The 25,288-nt window shown below is 39.5% G+C and overlaps 1 protein-coding gene across 3 annotated transcripts in view; it reads left to right on the top strand.

The window, feature by feature from the left end:
* LSAMP (limbic system associated membrane protein) overlaps nucleotides 1-24,548 on the top strand; it is a 654,328-nt gene extending 629,780 nt beyond the window's left edge. For 2 of the 3 annotated variants that reach the window (XM_059391909.1, XM_059391911.1), the window contains one exon: nucleotides 16,635-24,548. In XM_059391909.1, coding sequence (XP_059247892.1) covers nucleotides 16,635-16,732 — 98 coding nt within the window. In that variant the 3' untranslated portion in view covers nucleotides 16,733-24,548. Of the gene's footprint in view, nucleotides 1-10,610; nucleotides 10,644-16,634 lie in introns of all 3 variants that reach the window. The other variant, XM_059391908.1, reaches the window with a different exon arrangement.
* The last annotated feature ends 740 nt before the right edge of the window (nucleotides 24,549-25,288 follow it).

Below are 25,288 nucleotides of genomic sequence, written 5' to 3' on the forward strand. Positions count from 1 at the left end.
AGTGGCTGCCTTTGGCTCAGGTCATGATCCCAGGGTCCTAGGATCGAGGCCCGTATCCGGCTCCCTACTCAGTGGAAAGCCTGCTTCTCCCTTTTCCTCTGCCTGCCCCTCTGCCTACTTGTGCTCTCTCTGTATACATCTCTCTGTCAAATAAATTAATAAAATCTTTAAAAAAAAAAAAAAAGTAAGGGAATTTACATTCCCACCTCTCTGTTACTCTCTTAGGACAAGAAAGCATCTGCTGGCTTCATTGTACAGACATGTAGTGATACTGCATACTGGGTGTAGGTAGCACTATCTTGGGTGAATTTTCTGGAAAAAAAATGCTGAGAGCCTATTTTCTGGATGAACACCCAGAGAAAACTTTCAGTCGCTCATCAGGGAGGTTGGATGATAAATTTTAATTTTAGTTGTGGGAATGGTCGGGTTGCAAGGACCCGTCAGTATTTTCAAGGAGCTGCTCCAGAAGCTGGTGGCGATGCTGTAGTTGGAGTCAGTGACACGGCGGGAGTATGAATCCCTGAGGCTTCCTGGCATGCTGAGTAACAAAGTCACTTGGGAAAGGTCCAAAGCAGAACCGCCTTTACCAAGTTCTGGGCTGTGGGGGTTAGTGCCAGAGACATAGATGCAAGGGTAACACAGAGCACACCACCATTTGTAATCCCGTATCTTCTAATTTCCAAGAGCCTTAAAAGCTGTAGGAAATCTCACAAATTCGTTATCTCTGCATTCAAATTCTGGAGGCCTGTCATCTTGTTTTATGGTAGCTGAACATTTTTTTTTTTTAATTTTGAAACATACAAAATGAAAACACACCTTACATGGATTAAAGACAGTCTTGAATTCCTTAGAATTTAAATCTAAAATGTATTCTAAAACAGATCTGCAATTCACAATTCAGGGCTGGGAAATGAAAAGAGAGGAAGAAAACCAGAAAGAAGGAAAATCTCTAGAGACTTACCCAGACCTGTGCTTTTAATCCTTTTTTAGCAAGTCAAATAAAGGGAGGCACAAAAGGCTTTAAAATATACATAAAATGTATGTTTTTAAACACGGAAAATATAATCTACTTTGTACCAACAACTAAGTAGATTTGGGACTGGGAAGTAGTTCTTTATTAAATGAGAAGAGTGGTCTTTAATTCCACAAGGGCAAAAGGCCAGAATTGTACCTACAGATGCAAAGGTCACATTCTAGATACACGTCTTTCTCTCAAAAGACAGAAACTGCATGTCTGACCCTATTATCTTACTGACTGGGACGCCTGTGTGGCTCCATGGGCATTTGCCTTTAGCTCAGGTCATGATCCCAGTGTCCTGGGACAGAGCAGGGCTTCCTGCTCGGCGGGGAGCCTGCTTCTCTCCCTGCCACTCCCCCTGCTTGTACTCTCTCTGTGTCAAATAAATAAATAAATCCTTAAACAAAAAAAAAAAAAATAAAAAACAAAAAACACAACTTACGGACAGCTGATTTAAATAAATTTACTTCTGGAGTTTTTCTAATTTTTTTTTTTAAGTTTTTCTAATCTTGTATGTATTTTAAGGTGGAGTGGCCCAGGGAAACCCCTTTATTAAAGTTAGACCCTTGGGCATTCTCTAACATTTTGATTCATTAATTATTAAAAATTAAATTTCTCAGGCTAAATAAGAAACACGTAGGATTTGAGAAAGCTGACTTTCTGTAAGAGACTTACTGGAGCCCTCTCTTTATGGTGGGAGTGCTCGGCAAATCTACACTTTCTGGAGCAACTCACATCACCACTGAGCAGATCCCACAGTCGTTAAAGACACATCACACACCCCCTCTTACTCGACAGTGCAATTATATCAAGCCTGTAGTCTGAGGACCTCATAAGCCCATATAATACATTTTTTATTGCGTTGTCAGTTCCTGTTGTTAAGACTATGTTCCTTGGCCTTACCTATCTTAGCTTCTGTTTGGTTTTGCTCTATGACACCAGCCAACTGAAAAAGCGAGGAAAAAAAGTTTCAGCCTCCTTGTAAGGATGTCAGCCCAAAGCCAAATATTATTTTCTTTTCCCCAGAGTTAGAGTGTTTTTAAAATGCATTGTTTTGTTTTTATAAATACTTTTCTATTCATTATGGAAGAATTTGAAAAGATGTGAAACTATAGAGAAGAAAATAAAGATCGTATATAATCTCTCTCCTCAGAGATAACATAAACAAATGTTTCATCTGGAGGTTTGAGCTTAAAATACTTGAGTTAAAACACCTAAGCCTTTATGTTTTTTTTGTCCTTTCTGAGGATGGGTGTGTTTCTGTGACTTGCCCAAGCTTACAGCTCAGGCAGGCCCAGGAGCAGCCCTCTGGCCCCAGATCAGGGCTGTCTCCACAGTGACAGACACACTCACAGCTCTCCCCAATCCCAGTCAAACCAGACTCTTCCTATCAGAGGTTTCCCTTGTGTCCCTTCCAGGATTTCCAGTGAGAGGTCCTCCTTTCAGATGTGGGAGTGCCTACATCCTCTCTCTAAATTGGTGTGTTAATATTTCCCCCTTCATAAGTTGGTCTCTTTTGAATGAAATGAGCATTAAAAACATTTTTTTTCCTGATGCCTTTTACTGTAGAAGACTTGGTTTCTAGGGGATTGGTCCATAAATTCATGAGAATAAACAGTGAGTCTCAAATATTTTTTAAAACACTTTATTTATTTATCTGAGAGAGAGCACAAGCAGGAGAAGGGGCAGAGGGCAAAGCAGACTTCGCTCTGAGCAGGGAGCCCAATGTGGAACTTGATCCCTGGACGGGTCATTCCTGGGATCAGGAGCTGAAGGGAAAGCAGACGCATAACCGACTGAGCCACCCAAGTGTCCCTGTGAGTTTCAAATATTTTATTCACATTACACAATAAGAAATTATGTCAGAATTAATTTTGGTTTGGGCTTATTCTCTCATTCAACAAGAAGTTATCACCACATTCCCAGAGTGACAAATATTTGACTAAATCATTCATGGCTCCAGCTCATTCCTAAAAAGCATCAAACATGTGAAGTTCATTTTAGGTCAACTGTTAAGAGGGAAAAAAGCCCCTAGAAGTATTTGGAAGTGTAAGATTCCTTTCATGACCTAAAGTTAGCTAAAGGAAGCCAACATCCTTTCTCAAATATTGATGACACACTAAGACTTCTTGGTTTCCCCCAGCCAGTTTGAAATAATTCTCTGAGTAGTTAAGATAATAGTCCACCTATGAACTAACTAAGAAAATAAAAATCAGGGCACCTGACTGGCTCTGTCCACAAAGTATGTGACTCTTGATCTCAGGGTCCTGAGCTCAAGACCCATGCAGGGCATAGAGCTTACTTTTAAAAAACAAACGAACAGCAACAATAAAAAAAAAAAAAATACTAAAACTAAAACTAAACAAAGCAGGAATAGCCTTAAGGTTAAGGTTTAGACCTATTTCTCTGCTTTGGCTTTTCCCCTGTGAACTACACCCAGAATGGTTACTGATTCTCAGAGAACATTTTTCCAGAGGTATTCGGAATTAGGGTTCATACAACATGAATATAGTAAGTGGAGAAAATAAAAAACTCTAACAACCTAAACAGAAGTCACAGCCATATCTTTTTCTATGTCAAAAAACAATAATAATAATGCTTGTAAGTAGACGTTGCTGTTGCCTAAAGCCTCTGAATGGAGAAACCTGCGAGAAAGAAATTAATAACTTTCTAAGCTTGAAAGAGGCTTTGAAAATTGAATTAATAAATGCCCTGCTTTTAAACCACTATAATAATAAGGGTTTTGTTTTTAAAAACTGTGACAAAAATAAATAAATAAAAGTCAGAGCACATAAAACATAAATTCCCATTAAAGAACCTTATAAATGTTATGTTTCAGGTCTTCTTCATCAGTGAAGGAGGAAGAGGCAACACGTCGAATCTTCCTCATTTCCTTTATTAAGTTTCTTAAGGATTTTTACGCCGTACCTCTCTCACTTGTTCCAGGCAACTGGAGGGTAAAAACTCCCATTGAATTTGGACCTTCCCTCTCTTCTGTACATACAGTCCTACTAGATCTCCCAGAAGCGGGGGAGTGGGGGAGAAACAGTGCAATTAATCATCTTAAATCCTCAAACTAACATGTCATTTTCAAAACCTAAGGCACATCCGATGACCAGACTTATACAAAGAGTTGTGCCATATGCAATGGAAGGCAGAGTATTCCCTTGTTCAGATGGCAGTGGCAGATTAGAACGTGGTTCATTCATGTTCATGTAAACATGGAACAAGAAAAACCACACAAGAAACCACACAAGAAAAACCACACAAGAAAAACCACCCCAAAGTTCTGTACATCCTCCCCAGGGCTGGGAGTAAATACTTAGAAGCAGGGACTTTAAGATAAGACGCGAAAAGTCAAGAGTCAGAGTACTGAAAATCAATGCTTCTTTTTATGGACTTGTTGGACCCTCATCTCCTCTACCACATAGAACTCAAACAAGGCAAAATGACAAAATTGTTCAGAAATATAGACTTGAACATTCCCTCGGACAATAAAAGATTTTCCAAACTGTAAACCCTATAGAGTTTCCAGGGACACATCTCTCTCACTTTCATATCACTCACTTCAGTTTTTGAACAGAGAGAGAGAGAGAGAGAGAGAATGAATCACACCACATCATGGAAGATGAGAGGTAAGAAGTCTTCTGGTCTCTGAACAATAAAACAAGCTTGGGTTTCTATTTCTAAGGTTTTAGTTTTAATTAGTTGAGAGGATATTCTCTTTTTTATTCCTTTTTTTTTAATGTTTTCTTTTTTTTTAGAGAGGGAGAGATGGGGTATAGGGCAGAGGGAGAGGGAGAGACTCTTAAGCATGTCCTACACCCAGTGCAGAACCCAATTTTGGATTCAATCTCACAACCCTGAGATCATGACCTGAGCTGAAATCAAGAGTCAAACACTTAACCAACTGAGACACCCAGGCAACCCCTCTGCAGAGCATATTCTTAAGTGAAGCTCAACCACCCAGAAAATTTTCTACCTGACCTAACTTGGGGACTGATGAAAGGACTTCTTCAACCCATTTGACTCTCCAAATGTTTGATTTCCCAGCAAAAATTTTGCCTTTCCACTAGGGCATGAGCTTCCAAAAGAAGAATAGAATCTTCCTCTACCTAGAATCCTAGCTAGGATAGATGTTGAGGTACTAAATGATTCCATCAGCCTTTTTGTTCATTCCTTCATCCACTCTTCTGTGCACGGGCATTCATTTCACAAATCTGTGGGACACCTACTCTGTGCTAGAGAAATAGTGAGCTGAGACTACACTAGTGAAGATGGAAGACATGCTCTGTGCCAACTGAGAGGCTGAATGCTGCAGGTTTGCCTGACATGGCTGTATATATAGAATCTGAAAGTTAAAAGTCACAGACAGATTAGCATAAATGTGTCATAACACTTGCCCTTTCTGGTATTAAATTCTCTCCCCCATTGCCCCTTTGTACTCCGTCAGGAGAAACTAAAGTCTAAGCATATGGCAATAATGCTTCTAGAGAATTCGAGAACTTTCTCTGTACTAAACTCCCCCAAAGTTTTATTCACTGCTATGGTAGATTTATTTTTATTCTTTGGCCCATACTGCCATGCTTACTTGTTAAATGTATTTGCTTAAGCATATGTTTTTTATACTTTTATACCTAAGACGTATAAAAATAATAGGTTTCAAGTGTATTCTAATGAGTGTTTCCAAGAAATCCCTAGAGAAATCATATCCTTGGCAAGTCAGTTTTACTCCAGAATTTGGTATCACCTTAGCACTACAAAAGGAAGAATAATTCTCAGTTTTTTAAGGACAACAATTTTTTTTTTTTCTTTTCTGTCAGAATAGGAAAGACTCCTTTTGGAAATGTAACATTTCTTGCTGGCTGGGACTGGAAAAAAAAAGTTTTTATTTTCCCCACTATTGCCACCTGGTGGACAAAGGCAATTCCTTTAGACAGCACATAGAAACATGTCTTTGTATTACCACAAGATGGCAGCACACAACCAAGTTTTCAAAATGCCAGCCAGGCTCAAAACATTCAGGGTTTTGCTTCTCCAAACAGAATAGTCTATTCCAACAGAAGAGGAGGAATAGGAAATAATAGTACAAAATAAGCACTCTGTTTTTTTTCCCTAAAGATAAATGAAATTCCAAGTCTAAAGATCACTAATCAGTGTTTCAATCAAAGAGAATGAAATCTTGCCATTTTCAACGACATGGATGGAACTAGAGCGTATTATGCTAAGTGTAGTCAGTCAGAGAAGGACCACGATCATGATTTCACTCATATGTGGACATTAAGAAACAAAATTGATGAACATAGGAGAAGGGAAGGAAAAATAAAGTAAGATAAAAACAGAGAGGGAGCAAACCGTAAGAGAATCTTAATTGTAGAGAACAAACTGAGAGTTGGTAGAGGAGAGGGTCGTGGGGGATGGGCTAGATAGGTGATGGGCATTAAAGCACACACCAGTTAGGATGAGCACTGGGTGTGGTGCGTTGGTGATGAATCCATGGTTCTGCTCCTGAAACCCCAGGGCTGCACTGTATGTTAACTAACCTGAATTAAAAAAAAAAAAAAAAAAAAAAAAATTAGTATTTCCCAAACCGGTTTATTTATTGCAATAGGGAGGGCACCTAAAATCTGACTCGTAACCTCGTTTGCTTTTAAAGGTATGCATATTTTTTTTTTTTTTTAAAGATTTTACTTATTTATCGGGGGTGGGGGGAGCGAGCACAGGCAGACAGAGTGGCAGGCAGAGGCAGAGGGAGAAGCAGGCTCCCTGCCGAGCAAGGAGCCCGATGTGGGATCCTATCCCAGGACGCTGGGATCATGATCTGAGCGGAAGGCAGCTGCTTAACCAACTGAGCCACCCAGGCGTCCCGGTATGCATATTTTTTTATCTGGTTCTTGTGCTATTTTTTTCATAGAATATAATATTTGGGCAATGTTTTAAAATCCTTCTTTTAATGAACTTTTTTAAATTCATTAGTAGGGGAGTTTCTATTCTCTAAGAGAAATATTTAGACATGTAGACTCTTAATCCAGGCCTGCATCACTGACTGGTTAACCCAGGCTTATTGCTGGTTTTCCCTTTACCTGGTCAGTCGGCTTCCCTATCATTTGGGTGTGCTAGCATCTCTTAATGTTTCATTCATCCTTACTGCTACAGTAGATTTTTTTTTCATTATTATTATGCTTTGGATCGCACTTCCATAGCTTATGTGTTAAGATATATTTTTCTCTTTTCCACCAAATTTTCACTGAAAGTCCTCTGTAGAGGGGATTTTAACCCAAATCTGATGATAATGACTCATGCATTGAGCACTTACTGTGTATCTAGCAGCATTCGAAGTACTGATGTAATGATAATTAGTTTATCTAACCAGTACCACAAATTTATCAGGAGTGTGTTGATTACATGTATTTCACAGATAATGAAGCTGAGGCAAAGAGAAGTTAAGTGGTATTTTCTAGCTTAAGCAGGTCTTCCTGCCTGCACAGGTTCCTGAACACTTGCTTGGAATTATTCTCATGAGACCTGTGGATCAGGGATGGAGCAAGGCAAACCAAGTATTCTTGACATGAAGATGGTCCCATTAGGGATCTAAGCCTTTTCGGGTGAAAAAGCAATCATTCCATGACCTGGTAGCCTCCTTACAAATTCCAAAGAATGATAAATTGAAAGGCTTGACCAAAGAAAGAAGGTCAGTTGCCTTTTGCACAAGAGTAGAGCCAAACTGTCCCCAGCTGATACTGAATCATTGAAATATCCCATTGAGAACCCTGGAGTTATACAGGCTATAGTTACCTAGCCTTGCTTTAATAAAAACACCAGAGGGGCATTGTAGGATAGTGGACAGGGTTCTAGTTGGAGAAGTGAGAGCCCTAAATTTCAGTCTCAGCTTTACTCTGTGTGACCCTGGGTAACTGATCATACTAAGCTAAGTACATTCTCTACAGTGCCTTTTCAACAATTTTTAAGGCAACATATTTATTTCAAAGAAAAGTAGTCAGAGTCGGTATCATGAAAGTGGCTGTGTGTTTAATATACAATTGAAACATCAGTAGTCACATGATCAGCATAGTCAATAGGTAGAGTTGTTTGATAAACAAAACAGTGTTTTATATCCTGATGGAATCTGGCTTCACTTCTGGGGTAAGAGTGACATTGGTTTCTGGCTTCTGCTAGGAGAGAAGCAGAATTATCACTGCATCCTTCTGTATGGGCTTCCACACAGAAGACTTCAGTACTTGTGCAAAGAACAGACTAACTCTTCAAAGACAGATGGACAGGTGCCGGTGGCTTTGAGCATCTTCAGAAGTGCCTCTAGAGGACCACCAGCAAGCATCGTACAAAAGAGCATTCACACTGGGATCCCCCCATCCCAGACTGGACTAGTTTAGGCAGACTGTCCTGACTTGTACCTACAGCTCGCTGTTAGAAGCAGCCTGGCTGCTGAATTGTCACCAAACATTTTCAAACGTCAGACTCTAGGAGAATTGTGCCCTCTTATAGCCATCATAAGAATAGCAGAAAATGGCACGCTGTTGGAGGGCTTCTTCTTGTGACCTCCTTTGGAGAGACAAATGGAAAATCTGTGAAGGAAATAGACTGCACCGAACCTCAGAAATTTTGCAGACCTGATTCTGAAGGTCTGAGCCCTTCGTGCTGCATCAGATTATAAGTAAGCTACTCAGGCTCTCTGTTGTTTTAACCGTCCCAGGCTCTGTTGGGAGGATGCGTGGCCTGTATTTATTTTTCTCATATTTCAGAGATTCTAAATCTTCTCTGGCCCATTGTGCATTCAGAGTGCCTTTGTGCATTGGCTGTACTACAAGGCAGAACAGGAGTAGAGACAGCACTTGCTTCCTTGGAACTCATAGTCCAGTAGCGAAGACAAACATTAATCAAAACCTCAGACAAAGGAACTTAAAATTAAAACTGAGATGAGTGTCATGAAAGAGAGCAGAGCTTATAATAAAGGGACTTCATTTTACTAAGGAGACTGAGAAAGTCTTCCCTGACTTTCTGAAGGAGGAGTGGGGTTACTAGTAGTGATAACATTGGGCCATCGGCCCTACAACAACCACAAAAAACATGATCCCAAGGAGAATGAAGGAAATTTTGTGGGCTGGGATGCAGAGATGATACACACTGATGAGGCTGGAGAGATGAGGTAATAGGATCTGGGTCCTTATCCTGGAAGACACAAGAAAGCATTGGACAAGTTTCAGTCTGGAAAATGAGGTAACCAGATATCCAATTCAAAAAGCTCTCTTTAGCTTCAGAGTTCAGTACTCTGAAAATTTTACTTTACTTCCTGAGTAAAAGTGTGTTACTAGGGGGTGCGAAGTCATGTCCTGATCACGGAAAAGGCAATCCATATCCCACAGCCATGGTTTGGGTTCCTATATCTAACAAACCATCCACTTAGTCCTGAAAGTCAAAGTGGTATCCTATGGAAAGTTTCCACATTTACTTCTAAAGATATAACAGTATTGTTGTTTAGTTGATAAAGTCACTCAAAAGGGAATTCAGGTATTTGACCAGTATGAGTTCTTCCAACCCTGAGATTTATACATTTAACAAGTATTTACTGAACACATACTGCATGTCAGACTCTAATCCAGGCACAAGAATACAATGGTTGAGCAGACAGACACCTTTGCTGCCCTCATGGAACATATATATTAATGGAGGAGATAAACTTTAACCAAGCAAATAAGTAAATTCATAAAATGATACATGTAGTGATAAATGCTAAGACTCTTAATAAATCAGGGTAAAGGAATAGAAAGTGACCTGGGGGGTGTGCCTGGGGTGGCTCAGTGGGTTAAGCCTCTGCCTTCAGCTCAGGTCATGATCTCAGGGTCCTGGGACCGAGCCCCACATCGGGCTCTCTGCTCAGCAGGGAGCCTGCTTCCTCCTCTCTCCCTCTCTGCCTACTTGTGATCTCTGTCTCTCAAATAAATAAATAAAATCTTTAAAAAGAAAGAAAGAAAGAAAGAAAAAGTGATGCTACCACTTTGATAAGGTGATGAGAGAAGTCCTTCCTAGGTTGGTATCCTTGCAGTAGAAATCTAAATGAAGGGACTGTGCGGGCCATGCAGAGATCTGGGGGAGAAACATTGCAAGCACATAAAGCAACAGGTGCACCACTTATAAAGCTGGAAAGGATTTAATGTATTAGGAGAAAAGCAAGGTCACCTGGCTTGAGTGGAGTAAACCAGGAGCAAAAATGGCAGGAGAGGGTTGGAGGCCAGACACATTCCATCATTTCATTAAATTGCAGTCAAGTGTACTTCTACATGGCATTCTCAGTGTCCTTGTACTTGTCTATACACATAACATATAAGATCAAGTGTTTGTAGTTGGAAATTATTTTTGCCACCTCCAACTGCACAACATTTGTTCCAACAAAACAATCTCTCTCCGTGTGCCTTTCTTTCATTCTCTACCAGTACTTGTTCCTATTAGAATGTTCTTTCCACCTTTTGTCCTATTCTCCTTTCAGTGGAGAGTACCAGATTACTTTTGTGCGTATTCTCAATTGATAAAAAAAAATTTTATCTGTTTTTTCTTTTGCTAAATGTTTCTTTTTTAGAAATTGGCACCACCGTGCACTTCAAGCAAAAAGGTATGGTTCTTATTTCTGATTACCTACTGTATGTTAAAATTAAGATTTCTTAGCCATATATTAGAGTCTTATACACTTGAGTTTATTTCATCTCAATAATTTGTGGTAATAATTTCCACAACATATGTGCCACTATGTTTCCCGGGCTGTGAACTTTCTCAGTCACAAAAAGCCCTGATCCAACCCATGACTCTATATCATTTTTGACAGCTATTCATTTTTAAATCTCCGGAATTGAACAAGTTATTACCCCCTCCCACTTTCCATATCCCAAGCGGCCATGGTTAATTCTTGCGGAGCTGCACTTTTGACAGTGTTTGCTGCCCAGTGACCAGGCTCTCATCAGAGACAGAAAGCCTACTTGATGTTCTTAGTTGGCTATTCAAGTAGATATATTGCTAAAAGGAGTAAGAGTAGCATCTCCTAAAATGAAACACTTGAACAGTTAATATTCTCCCTGTCTCAGTGTTCTCCCAGGTCTTCCTATAACCTCCCCTTTTTATGGTACACCCGGCCGCTGGGGTCTCCCAGAAATAGCACCACATGCCTCCATCAGCCTTGTGTGACCCAGTAATCACCCACATCTCCTTACAAAGACAATGCAATCAGGTGAAAGCTTCATGAACTGGAACCTTCGCTGCAAACAATTACCAATTCTGAAGTGCCCTCTTTACAAGTCCAGCAGAAATCCTTAACAGTGTCTGTCCCCAGACTAAAGCTACAGAGGAACCTTCATGGCCAGACAGCAGCCTCCTTAAGTCCTCATGGCCACTTACTTGGATTGGTCTCATATGAAGATGTTTTCTTCTGTTGGCCTCAAAGGGGATGAGACAACCAAGGTCATTCTCAATTGTGAAAACTTTTCTTGTGGGACTTACACCCTACCAGTGACCAGCAGCCACAGAAATTTGGACACTTTGTTGCTTACTCCCTGGAAAGGGTCAGCGCCTTGTTTATGGCCCACTCTAGGAAGTCTTCACAGAGGGTTGCAGAGATGAAGCCATCAGAAATACATACATTGAACCAAGATCATTTGGGGCAAGAAGGTATAAACTCATGTCTCTTTCATCCCTCCTTTCCCCAATGCCATGAGTATCAATTACATGTGAATTTTAAGTGGCTAGTATTAGTGGAACATATGATACCTTAGGGTTTTGGAGAAATAGGGCATAGGGTTTTATTTCAAAGACCACCAAGATAAATTCCTAGTGTCACCCAAAGGAATTCTATGTATTGGCCTAAAATTTCAAAATTTTGTATGCCAAAATATTTAATGTTGCTTTGATGGGGAAGATGTGATGGACTTTACCGTGAGAATAATTAGGCTTATCCAAGACTTACTTTATACAGAGGAGAGATAATACATAAAGAATTATGTAGGAGTTGGTTTGTGAACATTGGGGAGGTTATGTGTTAGGGTGAGTGCTATGAAGTATGTAAGCCTGACGATTCACAGACCTGTACCCCTGGGGACTTAATACATTATATGTTAATTTTAAAATAAATAAATAAATAAATAATGGAGGGGGAGTGCAATTCAGCCTTGCCAATAAAAAAAAAAAAAAAGCATTATGTAGGAGGAGCCCAAATTTAACTCTAGACACATTGCTTAAATTAAATATCAATATATTCCCTCGTCTGTGCTCCAGCCTGGAGAATATAGGCTTTAATCCCCAATTCCTTCTTGCCAGAGGAAGCTGTACTAGCTGAACACAGAGAGCAGGTGGCGCCAAAGTCAACCTTATCAGACTTCCCTTTAAACATGGCTTCCCAGGACGGGGAAGCACTTCAGCCGGCACATCTAGGTATTCTAAGAGAGATTTTAGGAGATTGTTTTTCTTCTTTGCTTAGCAATTATTTTGTATTTGATTTTTTGTTTTATTTTCACTCACTCTGTCAGCCCTTAATAATTGTAAGAAGAATTCAAACTTAAACTCATCGGTCTTTCTTCTTCTCTTGTGTGGCTCAACTAACTACAAAAATAAAATTATTATTGGCCTTGATTCCTTACAGGCTGAAAGGAATGCCTGACGATTGCTGAAGCCGTGACAAATGTTGTGTTGTTGTTGTTGTTGTTGTTTAAGAAAGATTATTGTGAAAAAATCTAGTCAAAAATCCAGGTAAAAAGCCCTAAGTACTCAGGAGAAGCAACAGAAGTGCATTGGCTAGATTTGAATGAGTCACAAAGTGTCTCCAAGTGCATGCTCTCTAAAGCAGATGTTGGAAAATCACCTTACACTTTCTTTGAGATTTTACTGAAAGACAACCAGTTCGAGCATCCTGCATCGAATTTGTGTAGAGACTTGCTGAAAATTCTCATATCCCGCAATTTCAGGATGCTTTATCAAACCTTGTCCTTAATCACAGATTCCCTTGTAAAAGCATTGTGGTAGCAAAGTGCAGTCCAGCATTCCCCTTGATACAGAACCTCACTTATCATCCTGTCCTGAGGTTGAGAACCTTGACCTGGTGTGTTGACTCAAAATTCTCAATCTTGCTACAGCTGAATTTTTGCCCCTTCGGGTCAAACTTTAAATGCCTTGACCCAATTCACAAAGGCATTGCCTCTGATTCAGAAGTATTTCATGTCTTTCTATAATCCAGCCTTCTGTAGTTAATAGCAGTGATGATGATACTACCATTTATTGAATGTTTACTAGATACCACACATGTAAGTGTGCACACACACACATAAACACATATAGAATATGGCTAAATATGATATGATTTTTGTCTGTTGTATGAATTGTGGTTCTATTTGCCTATCTATTCTTAAGGCTAATTTATGTTTACAGACTCTTGCTTTCATTATATCTGTCAGTATATAAAAGCACTTGCTGAGCCTGGCCATCTGGTGTGGGAAATAAGATTTATCATTTGCATTTCCACAAATAAGCAGAAATTTCATAACTATGAGCTAAAACGTAATTAATGATTTTGCTGATTATTCTTCCCTGAAATAGCCATTAACTGAAGTAGTCTCCTATGCAGTCATATATATCTATAATTGCATACACACTTGTGATGATTCTCCAACTATCATTCATTTATCCTTGCATTTTTTCAAGCTATTTATTTACTCTCAAAACCAATTATGAAAAGAGCAAGTCATATAAGCACATCAAATAGCTATATGAGAGCACTTAATAAATAATAATTGATAGAAGTGAAGATACTCTTAACAGATCGATGAGATGCATTTCAAATATATAATAATAGTTCTACTAAGGATAAAATTAAGATTATTAGCACAGTACTGGGATTCCCTGTACATATCATAGACCAGCATGTGAAAGTAACAGTTAATTCTCAATTATGTCTATTAAAAGACCAATAATATGTGTGTGTGGTATGTCAATGCATATATCATATATATGAGTATGCATACATATATCTACTTCTCTTTGTATCTGCAAATATATGTGTGCACATACATTAGCAAAAATGTTAAATGTGAACATGTGTATGTATATATACACACACATATATATATGGTATTTTTCAATGACGGAATTTCTGCTTTCTCAAATATTTATTGCCCTTCACATAAAAGACTAGGTTTTTTAGACTTTTAGACTTCCCCAGGTACCACTCAACTCCAAGATGTCTGAGAGATAATCTAACCTATCCCAGCACTAAAAAATGAGAGTAAGGATATAGGCAAAATTAGACTCTTTGTAAAACCCACACTATCCCTAGGACAAAACAAAAATCATTTATGCTTGGTCCTGTGTGTGTGTAGTCTTTTTTCTGTTTTGGAAGCTGTCCTGACCCACTAATCTAAATGAGTGCCATGTAAAGCATTTAGAGGAATTAAAATGATAGGGAAATGTATTACCATCTGGCCAGAAGCCCTGGGGAGTTGCCACTGATGGAACTTAAACGCCCCAAAGGCCAAAAAGAATGGTGGTGAAGGGTGTGGAGGGTGGGCTACGAAAGGCGTGGAGCTGAGACTTTGAACACCTGTATACTATTGCTTGGTCACCAGTTCCCATAGGTGCTTTACGCAGGATACATGATCTTCTTGAACCTAAATTCTTCACAAAAAGCATGAACCCGAAGGCAGCAGAAGTTTCCTTTATTAATACAATCCTGTAGCCATTCAGAAACTTAAAGAATTGGCCGATTGGATATTCGAATTGTTTACTCTATATCTCCGTAGCTTTCCAGATAATAAAGCTCATTTTTTACCATAACTATACTGTTCAAAGTTTGTATATATTCATATTTTTAGAGCAAGTAATATTTTTAATATTCTCAAGGAGACATTCTAGTAAAACATATTCTATTGAAAATTGTTTTCAAAGGTAATGGATGCCTCCACGTTGTGTTTTGTTTGTTATGGCTCTTGTTTTAAAAACACCCCAAATTCATTTGCTGAACATGTGTAACTTGTTACACATTAACTCCTTCACTGTGTAACTTCACTGTGTAGTGGTGACAGGCAAAGACTGGAACCAGCTGCCTGGGTCAAAACCCCAGCTCCTCTGTGCACTAGCTGTGTAAGTGTGTGCAATGCCTCTTACTAGCTCAGTGTAAAAAAGGGTTCATTATAATACCTGTCTCATAGCATGTCTTACATGCGTAAATCATATGCTTACATGCGTAAATTATCTGTAACAGTACCTTATAGTAAGTGCTGTGTAAGTATTGGTTTTATTTAGTTATTGTTGCCATTATTTACATAAAACACAGATTAGGAGGACATTCTTGAATTCAGCATTTTCCCTGTTATTTGACCTTTGATTTGATATGTTTGTAGACACTTTTGGAAACATTCGCCTGTCAGAGGACCATCGTAGGTTTAATCACTCATGCACGTGTACACACACACACACACACACACACACTAGCAGATTAATTCACACATTGATCTGCATATATGTGCAAAACTGCGAAGTGACCCTTAATTAGTCACATTTATTTCTTTTTTGAGCATCATTGTCTAAGCGTTCAGTTTTAAATCTAAAAATCTTTGTTGTGAAAAACACAAACATTTTCTTCTTGTAATAGATCTATATGAACAGAAGTTTACAGAAGGAGAAAATAGAGCAAACAAAGCAGAGGAGACAAGCTCTTGGGGCCTACATTTTCTGCCCCAATTATCTCCTTTCTGTCAACACACAAGTGCCTTCTCCGCTTTCCTCCCCATTCGAGTCTCCCCCTTAGATCCACACCCACACACCCCAAATCGTGTCTGCTTTGGGAAAACTGAGGTGGCGGTGGGAAACACAGAGGCTGCCACTCCAGGGTGAATTCTGGGCAGGTTTAAGTCTGAGTTCTGCTTCTGGTTTGGACCTGCCCCTTAAACTCTCTAGGTTTGGTTGTCTTTGTTGTTGGTCCTGCTGCCTTGGCTTTTGATCCTTAAAGGGTCACATGAAGAGTTTGGATCAGATGATCCCCTGCTGTCTCTTAAGACTCTACAAGGAGTGGGCTTATTTTCCTACCTCACGGCTACGGTGCATTCAGCCATGGTGTTCCTTGGAAACAATTCCCCTTCCCATTAACAAATAAATAATTACCACTTCCCCCTGAGGAATGAGAGGTTCAGATTGGTCCCATGTTTTATTGATGGAGATACTGGAATGAATCAGCTGGAAGAGCCCATGTCTTGGGGCTGAAGGACCCTCACCGATGTTTGGCACCTTAACGGGGGCCGGCGTCACAGTGCCATTCAGAGCAGAGAGTGCGAAAGGAGGTTGGGTGAAGAGGACCCTGGTGCACCAGCAGGTGACACATGAGTGATAGCTTTCCCCAGCAAGAGCATTTCCTATTCAGAAGTGTTCAACCACTGATACCCCCTGAGATACTTACCACTCAAGGAGAAGGATTTAGGAAAGATGGGGAGCCCTTCTTGGGCTGTACATAGCGCACTGACCTCAAGGTGCTGGTACGTGGCACATTCTCACCTCCAATCCTGTGAGCTGTCACCTGTGACGTAGAGGGAGTCTGGATGTAATTATTCTCTTTTCTGTCTCTTTTGCCTTGCAGGGCCTGGGTCGGTGAGAGGAATAAACGGATCCATCAGTCTGGCCGTACCACTGTGGCTGCTGGCAGCGTCTCTGCTCTGCCTTCTCAGCAAATGTTAATAGAATAAAAATTTAAAAATAATTTAAAAAAACACACAAAAATGCGTCACACAGGATACAGAGAGAGAGAGAGAGCAAGATGGGGGGAGACTGTTTATTTTACAACTTTGTGTGTTTTTAAATGAAGGGGGAAATAAGAAAACAAAGAAGAAAATACACTTAAAACCATTTTAAAGTCCATCAATAAAAACTAAACTATATAAGTCAGGGTGGGAAAAGTTCTGCAAGGATACATGTATAGCGAAGCAAATGTATACTATATAAAGACTACATCATGCTAAGAACACCCGGATGTTGTAAAAATAAGACCAGTGAAGAAGTATCAGATGGATATTAACCCCCCACACACACTTTATCCTTCATTCATTCTTTTTCATCTGTGGGGAAAGAAAAAAATAAGGTCTTGCCTTTGGTGTTTATATTTCCATCAACTTTTTATTTTGTTCATTTCATTTGAGCTGACTCATAGCCATGTCAGACTATCAGTGGAATTCACGCTGGAATCCCGTGTTGAGCCTTTTACCTGGCTTTCCTGCCTCCACTATCTTTCCAACTGTTAAGACCATCTCTTGCCCTTCCAGTGTGTTCTATCTCCCCCACATCCAACTCAGAGACTCCCTTTCACCCGTCTTCCCCCCTGGCTGCTGCTTCTCTTCACCCCCTACTACACCCTCCAGCACTAGTCATGCCGCAAATGCTAGGAAGTACCATTTTAATTTTCTCCACTGTGCGCGCGTGCTCAAGTCTCTCGCTCTCACGTGGGTGCACATGTGTGTGAGCGTGTGTGTGTCTCTCTCTAAAGCATGCCAAGGGAATGGTCCATGTGTACATAGACTCATTGTGCTGTAGATACTGTCCCGCATTGTAACTGTGAGATGCGGCTGTGACAAGTTGCTGGGGGACATGGTGGGGAAGGAGGCATGGAGCAGGGCTCCTCACCCTCCCCCATGGCTGTCACATGACATTAGTGTGTATCAACACCAAGCTGTGCCCCTTCTAAGGGCAGAACCTCATATTCCTCCTAGTCCAATCATCAGAACCCAGTCAAGAGTCACTCAGAATATCACTGTAAATGAAAGTGCCTACTATTGATGGGGTGAGCAAACAGTAGAAAGAATCAGTGACGTCAACGAGGTGACCTAGGAGAGATTTCTGATTTCACTCTTGTTTCCTGAGTCTGAGGAATTCATGTATTTCCTGGCTTTTTGCAGGCTCGCTGCAGGAGTGAGTAGCATGTGTTGAGTAAATCCCAAGAACCAGGAAGGTCTCCAAGTGTTAACTCCTCATGAAAGGATGATGAGCCACATGGAGATCCAAAGCAGCCCTGTAATGCCCCTTCCCTGATCTTCAAATAACACTGCATTTGGCCCATGGATTCCCTTGAGCAGAGATTGTTTCCTATTTCAGATTAAACCTAGGGAGAGTGAGCAAGGCAGGAAAAATAGGCAGATGCACAGGTCCCTACTCATCTTGTAGAGATGTTGGCAGAGCTCTAGACAAAGCATTGACCATAACAAGAAGGAATTCATTCCTCGTGCTCCTTTGCAGATATTTGTCCTGGTGTTATAAGCTAATACTTTATTTGGTGGCCTGCACGATCTCTTTTTTGCTCCACTGGTAATGTTTGCAGCACCATTGTTGTAGTGGTCCGTCATTATCCTAGGCCAGGCCGCTGGAGTATATTCCACCTTCCCTGCTCACTTTTGGCTTCTGATTCCTGAAAAAGATACTGTGGGGGATACGATGTCTAAGTTTACATTGACAAGAGTCATCTGAAATGGGAGCTAGTTTCTTCATCAAAAGAACTGGGAAACTTGTAATAATTTAGGTAGAAGTTGTATGCATACCACAAAGCTTGGTATTGCTGCAACACCAGGATTTTCTTAGGAAAGGTCTTGCAGAGAGAGCTGGCTCTCTGTCTGTAGATATCTTTGTCAGGAAAAATAACCATTGCTTTCACTTAAACTATAGGAGGTATTGGAAGTGGTTTGTTTTCTGAAAAGACAGAGGATTATTATTGAGGTCATAATTAAATGTATTTCAGAAGAGCCAAATATGGTACCTCCTCTAGTTTCGGAACCTGAAAAATAGTTGTCACCGAATATAAAACAGGAAACTTCCTAACTGCAAATAGAAAAAGGAAGGAAGAGAGAAAGGAAGAGAGGAAGCGAGGGAAAAAGAGGAAAAGAGGGAAGGAAGGAAGGATGGAAGGAAGGACCTGAAATTTCTGATTGGATTTATTAATTGAAGGCTCTTTGCAATGAACCTTGTCTTTGAAGGTAATGATCTCTTTGATAAGCAACATTTTAAATCTGTTCTAGGGGATTCTATTGTTCATTTTGGAAAGCTTATCACCAGCCTTCTTTTATGATTTTGCAGCTTAAACATGAAACAGAAGGGCAAATTGGGCTTGGGGATGGATAAGAGTATTTGTGGCAGATCCTCGCATAGTACAGAAATTCTTATCCCAGAAAATAGCTTCTAACATATAGGGAAGGTGAGCCATATTCCTATCCAGCATCAGTGTATTGACAATCGGGGTTTCGCTAACATTTTGGTCTTAGTACAGGAATAAAAGTTTATCATCATGGATGATAAGTGTTCCCCACATATTGAAGAGCCAGTCACATCCTTAGGTGGAAGCTTTAGAGGAATGCATGTGAAATTAAAGATATATAAGAAAAGAAAAGTAGCAGGAGTTAATTTGGTTTAGTATCAGTTTCAGGAACAGATCCTTGTGGCATGTGACATATCTTAATCATACACCTACATTTCGTATTGTCTCCACCCTATCATAACGACAAGGTCTTGATTTTATGGAAGGAGATTCTCCACTGAAAGGAATGTCTGCCTTGTCAGCACCATTTGTTCTCTGAGTTTTAATATACTGGACCATATATTAAACATAATTAAACATACATTGAATATTGTGGTGTTTGCATATATCTCTGACAGGATCTGGGGATTTTAAAAAAACTGTCCTGGCTCCTGTTTCAGAGCAAACATTGGCCCCAGAAATCTCCTAGGTTTGAGAACATCTCTAAGCAATGTGAAGAATGGAGGAGAACATAATTTGGAGAAAGGTCAGGAAAAAGGTAGCAGCCAGAGGACTGACACCAAGAAATTGAGTCTGAACATGGGACTTCTTGGAATTTAGTTCATCGTATTGCTCTAAATCCCTTCAAGAATCTTTTCCATTGGTAATCAAAACTTGAAACCCTGCATTGAAAAGAACCAACTGGTTGGAAATAATACCCTGAGAGGAGTGAAATTCATCAGTTATTCTGAATGGCTAACATATTTAATGTCCTCTGTATGTAAAAGCGAAACTCCACCATTCATAAAACTAAATCCTTAGAACCGACCTTCAGTTAATGAAAACAGAAATGACTTGACCAAGGGCACTTCCTGAAGAATGAGAACTATCCTAGGTTTTACAACTGCAGAATTACATCTTCTGTGCAATTGTTCATCAGAAGGTGCTGCCTTGTTGGAGGAACAGCCTTACTTGTTTTGAGACATAAAATCCCTCTGCCCTAAAACAACTAAGGCTTAGGGGGAAATTGTATCTTCTGTTGGGGAAGAATTGTCCTATTGACCTTTGCCTTCTCTTCCAAGTCAGACAGACTTCTCCCTTGCCATGGGCATTTTTTTTACGACATATTCAGTCAACTGGGGCTATTCATAGAGACCTTGTAAAAGTACTCGTGATTTTCATGTTCTTGGAGAGAGAAACACAAATCTGTTTCTCCTCCAAAAATGGACTTACCTCCTTTGCACACAAAAACTAAACTCCTCAGCATGAAATTATTTCTGAGTTATTACCTACCGAGTTGTTAGCTTCTTAATTACTCCAGAGTCACAGTTTCCATCCCCAGGTTGGTTGTGGTTTGACTGTTTCTATTGGCTTGTCTCCCGGAATCTCTCCTTTTGTTTTTTGAATTATTTGTGGAAAAATAATATATATGTGTATGTATTTTTTTTAATCTTATCTTTACAGATGCTATATTTACAATATTGTATGTATTATAAGACAAATCTAGAATAATGGTTTAAACTTAAAAGGAAGAAAAGTACTGGATTTGGTTAAAAAAAAAGAGCTATGCTTCATTTGGAAAGATACGGAGCCCCGTTTTTTCTATTTCGTAATTACTTGTTTAAGAGGAATTTTTTGTGGACCAAGTTCCATGGGATTAACCATGGCCTTATTTTTCTCTCCATCTTCATAAGTTTTTAGCCTGAATTTATTCTTGGTTACCAGTAACTATCATTTTTTTAAAAGAATATAAGTGCAGTGCTATATCTAACCTATAAAAACTATTAACATTTTGGAGACAAATGTTAAAAGTACCACAAAAATGATGAGATAGGACCCTAAATTAAGAAACTCAAATTCAGTTCAGGAAGCCTTCTTCTTTTTTACGTACTTAAAATATTTCTCTTCCAAAGACTACATTTGCCCCAGTGATGTAAATTTTCCATCATGGTTGGCATAATATCTGTAAACATCTCACTAAATGCAAAATGGAGTTTACATTTATGTGCATACTAGTGGAAGAGAAGTAAACTATTCTCATTTGCATGTAGCTATGTTGTCAAAGACGGCCAACTGAAATTCAAGAGAGAATTTGTTTTCACCCAGCAATGTACATCACTTTCCTCTTGGCAAGGAAGCTGGTGTTAACGTTAGGTTTAGGTTTAACATTTACACCAGCGCAAATGTTTATGGATATTATGGAAAACTTATTTTAAAATCTTGATTTCCTTTCAGTGCATTTACATACTGTGTGCTGATTAATAAATTAGGCACCAATCATGTGTAAATCAATGTAAATCACTAGTTTATGTACATAATATAAACTATGTAAACTTCATTTTTCATGCAGTGCCCCGGTTCAGCTAAATCTATGAATCTTAACGAAAAAAAGTCAAATACAAATAAATAAAAACTAAAACATTTTATAGGTCAGAATGGGAAGAAGTATTACTAATGCCCCGAACAAGAAGGTTGCCTCAACAAGAGGAAGCAGACCCACAGGAACTATTAAAGCTTGACATCCTGCTCAAGTCACAGGGACATACATGGGTCCTTAGTTCCTGAGTGACCTAAGTGGATTTTCTCCCAACTGTTGCCACAGTTGTCTCATCTGACCCCAAAGCAAGGGAAATGAGGAAGGCATTTCAAGGGCTCATGTGTCTGTTAGCATCAACTCCCAGTGTCTTCTTGTTACTTCTTACCCACCATCTAGGATGGCTTATTTAAATAGATCCAAGGAAGTCGCCTATAGCCCGGTGAGCAAAATATTACTCAGTTTTTATTTTCCATCAGACAAAGACATTGGGAAAGCTTCTTTGTCATCTTGATTCGAAGAAATTATAGGATGTAAGAAATACGTTATATCCTTGAGAAATATCTTGCCAAGTTACCCTAGGAAATGGATACTTTTACTTAAGCTGATAGACCTATATTTCTACATATCTATCCTGAATATTGCAAATGAGGACAAAATTACTTTAATTGGGAGTATCTCTGTCAGGCACGTTCTCTTGGAGTCTTTTTGAAGGGTCTGATGTGTTTAAGAGAGTGACATATATGTATTTTCTATAATCTGAACAGCCACAAAGAGCTATCAAAGAGATGACTTTGGAAATCACAGGGACTTCCTATATGGACGTTACAGAAATAAATTTAGGTCAGATTAACACTTCACTTAAAGTCCTCCCGTCCACCCAAGATAAATGGCAACTTTAAGGTAAAGCAGAAAGTCAAGAAATTGGATTCTGGCTAGGGTCTGGCCACAAATAAGCTATGTGATCTAAAGCAAACCATCCTGAGACCTGATTTTCTCATCCTGAAAGTAAGGAATTTGGATCACTTCTCTAGGACCTCTGTCATCTCTAAACTCTGGTTCTGAATAAGAATTCCATGCTCATGTAGCCTGTGGCCAGCTGCTTGTCACCCTCCAGTTGGCCTCGATACCACCTTCGTTTCTTGGAACCATCATCCCATCATCTCCATTTCAGAAGCCAAAACTTTTAGAATACAGGGTCCCTGGACTGGTTCTAAAATTCTCTTCTGACCAAAACTTCTTAGCAATGTAGAAAAGGGACACATTCAGATGACACAGAAGGCTTTGAAATAGTTGGCGTTGTTTCCTTACAATAAAAAATCTAACTTGTTGAACTGTATTCTAATAACCTTTCATAGGAAGGAAAGTAGCCAGATTGAGTATAATGCATGTGGTGCATATGAAAGGAAACATCAGGGGTGTTTTTTGTTTTTGTTTTTGTTTTCCTCCTCCTGGGCCAAGTGCCTCATTTTAGTCAACCTGTGTCCTTGAAAACTCTGCCTGTGATGATGGGACCAGACACGTGGGACCAGGCAATTTCAAAAGGCTGTTCTGTGAGAAATAGGCAAGACAATACATTTTATTTTGTAAGGAACGTCTCATGGCATGAGTTTCCCTAAACTTCACTGACTGTTGTGAAGGCTGTGAAGTCAAAAGAGTGAACAGAGAGAACAATTTCCATTTTCAAAAAGTACGGGTCAATATTATTTAAAGAAGACAGGTTAAAAAGAGGACAAAAACACATTTCAGGAGGTGACAGAGTCAGATACAGTAAGAGTTGTTGTGAAGGCCAAGATCAAACATCAAGTTCAGTTCTCTGAGAAGAAGTTACGCAGAAATGATGCTTCTCAGGCAGTTAATGAAGAATTATTCTCTTGTGCTTTGTTCTGAATGGACAGAGCACAGGCCCACTTTTTTGAACCCATCAAAGTGTAGCCCCACACTATTCCTGGAGCTTTTCATTCACTGCCTCAGAGAACAGAATCTGAGTTTCGTCATGTATGGAAGATCAGGGATTATCCATAACTTCCTAGCATTAGTATCACTTGATGTAGATAAGGATGTGGGATCCACTTAGAGCGCTTACAGAGCTCTCTTTTAGTGGGAGAATGACCTGCCCATAGGACAAGTCCCCATTTTCATGGATAGTTCAGAGGTGTCTCTGAGTAGTGCTCCTGGATCTACTCCTATAGCTACATTACATTGTCCTCTGCACAAGCCTTCTCTATGTAAAGCCAGGCACAGAGTAAAAATCTGCTTCTTGCAAATGGAGAAAATACATGGAACTACTAGCTTCATGGCATGTGGCCGTAATTCTAAGCTATCTGTGGCCTTTTTCGGACCCATTTCCCTAAGTCTTCGCTCTTCACCAGAGAATGTAAATGGTTCATTCCATTGATTATGGCCACATCCTGCTCCCTAAGTATTCGCTGGGATTGGGGGAAGGTTAAAGGGGAAAAGATGCAGGGGGAGAAAAGTATGGGACAAAACCTCTGTCTTCTTTCCCCCCACCCTGCCTCACCTCTGCCTTCTCACTGCTCTACTGAAGGGTGTATAAATCCTGCTCTTGGTTAGAATTCTCCTTATTAACAGTGTTATATACATATAAATATATATATATATATAAATATATTCCTTTTTTTTTCCAGCCCTGTAGACATAAACAGAACTTTTCCTTGATGATACAAACACATGGCCATTTTTTATTTGGGTTTTTTGTTGTTCAAAGTTTATTTTTGTTTATTGGATGGATTTTTTTTTCCCTGGATACTAGCTCTGTGATGGAAAATAAAAAGCGCAATGTGTGTTTAAAAAAAAAAATTAAAATTAAAAGAAGCTTTTTTCTTTTCTTTTAAAATGTATTTAAATTCTGTTTCTCTCTTCTGTTACTTTACACGTATGAATGCTCTGCTCTTCTGTGAACTTAAAACAAAATGAAATAAACGTGAAAAGGAGATGTGTCTTCATTGACCTGAGTCAGTGATCTTGTGATTGACTGTACTGCCTCTTAGAGGTTTTCATGAATAAGACAGGAAACGAAGCCAATGATGAAAATAATGTGAGGAAGGGATGGACAAAGTACCAAAGAATCACTTGAAGGTTCTATCCATATCTCTCCTATTACAGAAATAATGTTGTATTTACAATCATTGTCTTCATCTAAGCAAAGAGGTTCTCTGCAAGTTTTTCTTTTTCTCCCTTAAGTAATCAAAAGAAAGAGCATTAATTACTATTGGGAAGCTACAGATAAAGCATTAAGAAGTTCCAGATTGCTAGATTTGAGTGAAACATTAGGACATGATCCCAAAAAAACATTAGGGGGTATACTCTTTCTTTAAAGTCTCCATAGTAGGAGTATCTTTAACAATTAATATTTTTCTTTGTTTTGTTTTTTTTAAAGAGAGAGTGAGCATGATGGAGGGATGGTCGGAGGGAGAAGCAGACTCCCCGCTGAGTAGAGAGCGGACTTGGGACTCAGTCCTGGGATTCCAGGATTATGACCTGAACTAAAGGCAGTGGCCCAACAAACTGAGCCACCCAGGTGCCCTTTAAGGATTAGTTTTAATGAGATCCTACCTGATAGCAATAGAAGGAATGAAATTACTTTCTAAAGCCACCTATTTTTTTTTTCTACTTAAAAGTGTAGTTAATTCATTATGCATCAGAGTGATTGGAAGGGTCTGAAGCTTGACTCTTTAGTAGCCAA

This window comes from Mustela nigripes, chromosome 2 (genome assembly GCF_022355385.1).
Source record: "Mustela nigripes isolate SB6536 chromosome 2, MUSNIG.SB6536, whole genome shotgun sequence".
Taxonomy (NCBI): Eukaryota; Metazoa; Chordata; class Mammalia; order Carnivora; family Mustelidae; genus Mustela; species Mustela nigripes.